At 50.7% G+C, this 8302-nt stretch overlaps 2 protein-coding genes across 2 annotated transcripts; one reads left to right on the top strand and one right to left on the bottom strand.

Moving 5' to 3' along the window:
• Nucleotides 1-1412: 1412 nt before the first annotated feature.
• GUITHDRAFT_117790 (hypothetical protein) lies at nucleotides 1413-1978 on the top strand (the record flags this gene model as incomplete). The annotated part of the gene is made up of 5 exons (XM_005822928.1): nucleotides 1413-1478; nucleotides 1522-1638; nucleotides 1689-1780; nucleotides 1831-1876; nucleotides 1922-1978. 5 exons carry the CDS (start codon nucleotides 1413-1415, stop codon nucleotides 1976-1978), a joined length of 378 nt encoding a protein of 125 aa, XP_005822985.1.
• A 182-nt stretch (nucleotides 1979-2160) lies between these two features.
• GUITHDRAFT_155332 (hypothetical protein) lies at nucleotides 2161-3523 on the bottom strand. The gene is made up of 6 exons (XM_005822927.1): nucleotides 3437-3523; nucleotides 3153-3260; nucleotides 2905-2947; nucleotides 2549-2610; nucleotides 2303-2494; nucleotides 2161-2256 (listed from the first exon to the last, which is right to left on the bottom strand). The coding sequence occupies exons 1-6, from the start codon at nucleotides 3511-3513 to the stop codon at nucleotides 2184-2186; spliced, it is 555 nt and encodes a 184-aa protein (XP_005822984.1). The 5' UTR covers nucleotides 3514-3523; the 3' UTR covers nucleotides 2161-2183.
• Nucleotides 3524-8302: the final 4779 nt, after the last annotated feature.

Raw genomic sequence — 8302 nt, 5'->3', positions numbered from 1 at the left:
GTAATTAAAAATTGATACATTTCATATGAAGATATCAGTTAATTTTGGTGGCAGTTGTCGGAAATCGAGGGTTTGTTCTTGCTGTCTTTTTTGTTCGATCGAATCCGAGTCTGCCTCGCCAGCTGACAAAAAGACTCCCCACAACCACCCAAACTAGGGATAATGTCCCATCATGAATGTACCCCCCCAGACAACACTGAAGTACCCCACCCCTTGATACCTCCCCCCCCTGTTTTCCTCAGGTTCTTCTCCCCCGGATCAGTACCCACTACCCTCCATTTTCCACTACCCCTCAAGTGAAACACCCTACCCCTACTATCAACACAGCACCCCCATTCTCCAGACATACCCCTCTGCGAGTATCCTGAAAACATCGCATTTCTTTATTGATGTCTAAACCCCCACCCACCAATTTCACTTTCAGTCCCCGATTCATATTTTTCTACCCCCCTTTTGACTACCCCTACCCCTAATTTATCAGCATCCTATGGCCCACATTTGATGTCCTTCTGACAAGTTTTTCAGCCGCGTCCTTTACCGGTAGGGTCTTTTGAGGTTGTGAATTTCGATTATCATGATAATATTTTCATTAAATTCTAGGTAATTTGGGGTTGCACCTGTACATTTCACAAGCTACATTTGAAGATTCCATAGAGTAAAAAAACCTCTGCCGCCAAGCGGTTACAGGATCCCTCCTCCCTCAGCAATGGCGAGTTCCGGTAAGCGGCAGAGGCATGGCGCAGTCAGATTTCTTGTCGCATCTGCTCTTGAATCTCCTCACGTCCATGTTCTTGGCCTACGTGTATGCTTCTGAGCTCGGTCTTCTGTTTAGAACCTCGTTTCCGACGAATGAATGTCTGTAATACTTCAGCACGTCCTCTGCCCCTACCTTACTGTTTAGTGCGACTTTTGTATGCAATCTCTCTGCGATTTTGAGTTGTTATTAGTTTTTCCTGTTGTATTCGTGTGAATGTTGCACAGCCCCGATTGTTGTGCTCGTCTTTGTGGGTCTATCGACATCTTCAATTTTTCTGCACTCTAGGGGTGGCTGTCGTGCAATTGTGAAAACGGGACATATTGCTGTTGTAGAGGCAAACAATAGTTAGACATCCTCGATCAGAGTTTAAAAGGGCCCTGGTGTTAGGACAGGGAGATAGAGGGCATCTCTCGAGACATTAAAAGGGGAATTAGGAATGAGTGGCCGTCCTTAGTCAAGACTTACGCTCGGGTAAAAGCGAGCAGACGGATCACTCGAGAGTGTTTTGAATGTTCTTGTGAATCAATTATACTGGAATAGAGTTGTATTTGATTGCTGATGTCTTCTTTGCGCTGCTCCTATCTCACACAAATCGATTACAATCTTTTTTTGCTTGATTGTTGATGATGAATTCTTGACAACGGCCGGAACAGGAATGAAGGTTTTCGCTGGTCTCTTGTGCATGATCGGTTGCGCTCTGGCTGTTTCCACCCCCAGCCAAGTGAGAGATCGCTCACACACTTCTGCGACCTGACAGCTTGCAGAGCATCATGTCTAACCGTCTTGCGATGGCTTCCGCGAACACCATGCGCTTGAGGGGAGGCTTCGGAAGAAGCAAGGCCCAGTCTGAGGCCAAACCCGTTTCCAACACCAACCCAGTGGTAAACATGATTGAGAACTTGGACATGGGTCTCCTCTGATAGGATCACAGGCCTCCCTCGTCGGCACTGTGTTCAAGGCTGTTGTCTCTCCCATGGGTCTTCTCGCTGCTGCTGCCTACGGCGCCTTCCGGGCTCTTGAGGAGTGAGTGGAGGCGATAAAGAGCTGTCTATACGTTGCTGATCGTCTGATAGGTGCAAGTGCCTCAAGAAAAACAACAAGCCCAAGGCCGTCGAGGCTGTGAGGAAGGAAGGAATGGTTGGAGGATGGCTGACAGGGCAGCAGGCGAAAGCTTCCTCCTCTAGCAAGGGATGCCTTGGACTCGGCTGCTGCGGACTTTAAACATTGGATGCACCACTAGCAGGGAGGAAGGTGCATTCGTTTGCTTATCACGTGAAGAGTCTGACACAACTTTGAACAGGTATGTCGCTTAAGGATTAAATTTTTAAACAACAACTGTAACAGCAAAATGAGACAATAAAGGACATTTGGCACTGAGTGTTTGACAAGCTGAATAAGTTGTACAATTTTTTTGTTTTACTCTCGTCTAGAAATCCACGTCCAGCTCTTTGTGAACCTTTGACTTGGTTTTCCCGGTCCTCAGCCCTCTATCCACATATCTATGCAACATGTCAGAGGATAAAGACGTTACGAAGGAGATGCTACGTATTGACGGTAATGCCTGTCTTGCCAGGTTCTCGCATCTCGAACTCTCGCGTGAACACTCCTTCCTTCCCCCTCCACTTCACCGGCATATCTACTTGCTGCGGTTTCTTGAACCCGATGTCATGCGCGGTCGTGGTGAAGCAAGGATGCTGAATCTTGACGTTGCTCTTGTGAAGTGAAGCATCTGCAAACCTGCCAGCAATCTCCGGTCAGTCTCCTCTGCCTCTCTGATCCGACAGAGCTCACCGCCTTGGCAGCACGCTATTGTTCCCATAAGGATCCACATTCCCCTGGATGACTTGTTCGCTCTGCCAAGGTTAACTCGTCAGGTCGGTCTGTGCACCTTCATTGGTGAGAGGAGTGTGAAGGATCTTCACACGATAAGCTCAAGACAGTCAAAACAGCATAGAGTCATCACGACATAAGGGTGTGAAGGTCTGAGAGGCAGAGAAACTTGAAAGACTAATGCCTTGAATTCATCATTGGAGGTGTGGTGGTGGTGGGGGGGGAAAGGGCGGGGGAAGGGGGGGGGATGAGAAAGATGGACAAGAGAACAAGAGAACAGGAGGGAATTGAAGAGCAGAGAAAGTTCTCCGTCTTACTGCATTATTCGGGCCTTGGCTCCATTCCTTGAATTGCTCGAAACTGCCGGGATTGTGAATTCCTTGCTCGTCCAATATTCTCAATACTACTCCTCATCCCCATACCATCCTCACTTCCTGCATCGCAACTACTCTCCTACGCCATCCTCCCTCAATTCTGTCCTCCTGCCTCCATATGAACGCTTCTTCAAGGCTTCACTCTCCCTCCTGCCCGCCTGCAGTACCGTATGATTCGTTTTGCCACTCACTTGATTTGCTCCAGCTGCCCTTCTTGCAGTTTCTCGACGATGTAAGTCTCGTCGATGTCGATGATGTCCATCTTCTTCAACTCCTCCACATATCGCACTAGCTCGTCTCTGCCACAGTGAAGCGGTCAAGTCAGGGGATGAAAAACTGAGGTCCAAGTGCGGCAAGACAGACTGTTTGACATTGAGAAAAGGGACGGACAAACAAAACAACACACAACACCGCAACAGAGCCTGGAGCTGCTGCTGAGAAGCATTGCAATTCATCATCTTGAAGTTGAACTCACAAGCTAAGCTTTCCCAACATGTTGCGATCGCATGTCACGAATAGCCGCCGAGCACACTCCCATGCTGCTGCCTCCATTCTGCTGTCCGCCTGCCGTTGAACTGCCTGGCTGCGAGGGGCCTACAAAACTATTTCGAGATCATTTCAAAAGTATCTGCGAACTGAACTTCTTGATGTACCCCAATTTACATAGTGCCTTACGAGGGTTATGAGTCGAATGGTTTGAAACATACATCGTTTCATGGCAAACTATGATTTGATTTTCCAAATAGTTCGATAACCCCTTGAAAGGTCCACTCGATTTCAGAGATGGGGAACGGCTTCAAGGCTACTCGCTGACTCGGGGAGATATAGCTCCACTTTGTAGCTGCCATGAGCGACAAGAGCTGCCATGAGCGACAAGAGCTGCCATGAGCGACAAGAGCTGCCATGAGCGACAAGAGCTGCCATGAGCGACAAGAGCTGCCATGAGCGACAAGAGCTGCCATGAGCGACAAGAGCTGCCGTGAGCGACAAGAGCTGCCATGAGCGACAAGAGCTGCCATGAGCGACAAGAGCTGCCATGAGCGACAAGAGCTGCCATGAGCGACAAGAGCTGCCATGAGCGACAAGAGCTGCCATGAGCGACAAGAGCTGCCATGAGCGACAAGAGCTGCCATGAGCGACAAGAGCTGCCATGAGCGACAAGAGCTGCCGTGAGCGACAAGAGCTGCCCTGAGCGACAAGAGCTGCCATGAGCGACAAGAGCTGCCATGAGCGACAAGAGCTGCCATGAGCGACAAGAGCTGCCGTGAGCGACAAGAGCTGCCATGAGCGACAAGAGCTGCCATGAGCGACAAGAGCTGCCATGAGCGACAAGAGCTGCCCTGAGCGACAAGAGCTGCCGTGAGCGACAAGAGCTGCCATGAGCGACAAGAGCTGCCATGAGCGACAAGAGCTGCCGTGAGCGACAAGAGCTGCCCTGAGCGACAAGAGCTGCCATGAGCGACAAGAGCTGCCATGAGCGACAAGAGCTGCCGTGAGCGACAAGAGCTGCCGTGAGCGACAAGAGCTGCCATGAGCGACAAGAGCTGAGGAACTCAGCAGTCGCCTGATTCGTTGGTTGGCACTGACCCTCGGTAGCAGCAAGTGCGCCATTACTGAGCGCTGCCACGTCAAAAGTTCACAGATTGACAAGCCTCCTGACGCTCTCAGCGGTCAAGATGAAGTTTCTCCCTCGACCCCAGTGGCCCTGTTACAACTTCCGAACAGATCCAAGCCGCCTACGCTACGTGCGAATTCAGTCGCAACATCTTCCAATGTCTGCGCCGTGACGCGCTTTGAAGTCGTCAGGTTGGACTTGCTGGCTGGGCTCCCACGAACCCAAGATAACAACGATTCCATTCTTCCCTTCATTGATGAGCTCACTGGGAGTCTGAGAGTCTACCTGACCCCTTGTCGCAAACCGATCACATCCGAGCAAGCAGCTCGAAGAGGTTCATCGAGACAGTGTTTCGCTCTCAAGGCCTGCCAGAATGAAGAATCAAGTGTGACGCGGGGGGAGCGAGAATGAGCTCGATTCTATGCAATCTTGGGGTGAGCATGCAGTAACGGCCCCTCCTCCAGCCAAAAAAAGCTTTACTCTCAACACCGCCTCTTCATCCTCTAGCTACACACAATTTCATTGCAACAGCAAAGTTTGCAGCCTCGATCAACCTTGTCGACCCAAGTTGTGCCCGCTCCTACATCCTCACTCCGCAGAATGGAAGAGTCTTTGTTCCAATCTCGATGACCATCAAAATTTGTTGCCTGACAGCATCAGTCTTGTCTTGACCATCTACGACTTTCTCGTCTTGACTGGCATTCATGTCCTCAGATGCGACCGCTCCAAATGAAGAGGCGGTCCAGCCTGTATCCGTGTGATGCAGCACCAGCCACTCGCTCTTGCGGCTCAATGTCCTCATACATCCCTCAAGAGCATTTTCTGTTAACCCCGGCACCATACACACAATAATGTCCAAGTTACGCTCCAACAGACCAGAGATTGCGCTGGACAACTGTGTCGATGAAAGTGAAGAATTCCAATTCTTGAATTCTATTCCTCCCTTCAAGTGCGCAGAACTTGGTCCAGCGAAGGTCCCACCTCTGCGGTCTCTGTCCCGGTTACGAGTGTAGAAACCCAAGACCCCGGCAAGTTCATTCTCCTCGCCCAACCGCACAGGAACTAAGTTGGACATGCAGGAAGCTAGAATCTGCATGAAGCCTTGTTTGCTTGGGACAGCAGCCAGGATTTGTTCTACTTTTCTCTCGTCTGTTATGCCGCAATGAAATGCGATGTTTCTCAGAAGATCCTGCGGGAGAGACCAGCTGCTGATCATCATCACAACTGCCCCGAAAGACTCCAGCACGTTTGGATCTCGCTTGAACGCATCCACGCTTATAGGATCATTCCCACTCGCCATCTCTTCATGGATCGTCTGTAAGACCTCCAGCGCTGATCGGTCAGAGAAAGGTTGTCCTCCCCCCGCACAAATAGCCATGGTGATGGGATCATGCACAGCAGAAGGGAACCTCGAGGTGAGCAGCGGGAGAGAAGTTCCCTCGATTATCAAATCTTCTGTCTTTGAGCTTTTCAAGATTGCAACGATTGTCTGTCTACTACCTCGCGGAGGCACGTCCTCCTTCCAAACGTTCAACTGTGCAAAGCCTTTGGAGATCTGCAACTGAGAGACAGGTTGATGTGCAGCTACTTGAAACATGCAGTAGATAGATTCGTCACTTAAGCTCGGTTTCTCCATCTTGGCTTCTTCCAGGACCAAGCTCGAGATCTTTCGGATCCACAATGATGGTTCGGTCTCACTCTCATCCTTCAGGCGATTCAAGAAGAGTGAGCAGAGCCATGGGTTCACGTTGTCCAGAAGTACAGGAACATGAGCCTGTCCGAAAACCTTCTCCAATATTTCTTTGTCCTTGCTCGATGACGGCACGTATCGAGGAAGCGAGCGATGTGTAAAGCAGTACATTCTTCGCTTTTCATTGCGACTATAGTCAGAGCTCTTGGAGTTCTGATTGAAATTCATGACCAGAGTATTCGTCCCCAGCGTGATACAGTGAATCTTTGCATTTGTCAAAATCCTCTTATACAGTACCAGCTTAGCCGACGGTGAGAACAGATAGGTCTTATGCGGATCAGGTGGGATGGTCTCATCTATAAGAACCCACCTCCTTCTCCACTTCATGGCCTCCTCCACAGAAACTGGAGCAACTGACTTCGTCTCATTCCACAAGTAGCCCAGAGTTCCCAGCACGTGCCATTTCTGCCCACTAGTCTTGACATCAAAATCTATCGCAGTTAACATTTCAGTACGCAATTCGGGACCTGAAGCCATTGCCAACAAGCAAAGGTCACTATTTATGGCCATGCTCATGAGGTTCGTGATACTTGTTACACACTGGTATATGCTCTGCTTGCTGACCTGCTGGGAGGGATTGAAGAGAAAGTACATGCAGTCTTTTGAATTTCGAACAAAGAAATCAGCAGCGCAAAGCGATTTTCCGCTGCCGGAACAAGCTTCAATCATGCACAAGTAAACAGCATCCTTGACTCGACGTGCTTCCCGCACAATTACGTCGATTGGATTCATGGCACTGAATTCTTTGCTCGGTTTCACCCCTGATGATGTCGAGCCCCATTCAACGTCAAGGTAATCCTCAAGTAAATCTTGCAAGGACGACACGACGTCATTCAAGTTGACTCTGTTGGCAAGATCTTGTATACCTAGCAAGCATCAGTCAACAGCATTCAAAAGTTCACTTCCAAACTTACCTGCGACAAATTTCCCTGCCCCGTCCCCTCCTCGATGCGCGATAAGAGCGTATGTGACTACATCCAGCTCTCGCTGACAACGAACAAGGTCAAAGTCTCTTGCTTGACTCAAAGCTTTCCTGGCAGTTGCAATTGACAACTCTAGATCTACATCCACAAGATTGAAAGTAGCCCTTGCGATCTTGATCTCGTCTCCTGTGCCCTCAGCCTCCAACAGCTCTCCCTCCCTCTGGCACACCAGCAAGCTTAGCTTCGCCTCATTGACTCTCTGACGAGCCCTGGCGATCTTGATCTCGTCTCCTGTGCCCTCAGCCTCCAACAGCTCTCCCTCCCTGACTCTCTGACGAGCCCTGGCGATCTTGATCTCGTCTCCTGTGCCCTCAGCCTCCAACAGCTCTCCCTCCCTCTGGCACACCAGCAAGCTTAGCTTCGCCTCATTGACTCTCTGACGAGCCCTGGCGATCTTGATCTCGTCTCCTGTGCCCTCAGCCTCCAACAGCTCTCCCTCCCTGACTCTCTGACGAGCCCTGGCGATCTTGATCTCGTCTCCTGTGCCCTCAGCCTCCAACAGCTCTCCCTCCCTCTGGCACACCAGCAAGCTTAGCTTCGCCTCATTGACTCTCTGACGAGCCCTGGCGATCTTGATCTCGTCTCCTGTGCCCTCAGCCTCCAACAGCTCTCCCTCCCTCTGGCACACCAGCGAGCTTAGCTTCGCCTCATTGACTCTCTGACGAGCCCTGGCGATCTTGATCTCGTCTCCTGTGCCCTCAGCCTCCAACAGCTCTCCCTCCCTCTGGCACACGAGCCCTGGCGATCTTGATCTCGTCTCTTGTGCCCTCAGCCTCCAACAGCTTTCCCTCCCTCTGGCACACCAGCAAGCTTAGCTTCGCCTCATTGACTCTCTGACGAGCCCTGGCGATCTTGATCTCGTCTCCTGTGCCCTCAGCCTCCAACAGCTCTCCCTCCCTGACTCTCAAACGAGCCCTGGCGATCTTGATCTCGTCTCCTGTGCCCTCAGCCTCCAACAGCTCTCCCTCCCTCTGGCACACCAGCAAGCTTAGC

The sequence above is a fragment of the Guillardia theta genome (assembly GCF_000315625.1).
Source record: "Guillardia theta CCMP2712 unplaced genomic scaffold GUITHscaffold_116, whole genome shotgun sequence".
Classification (NCBI taxonomy): domain Eukaryota; class Cryptophyceae; order Pyrenomonadales; family Geminigeraceae; genus Guillardia; species Guillardia theta.
This window is presented reverse-complemented; position numbering and strand designations above follow the sequence as displayed.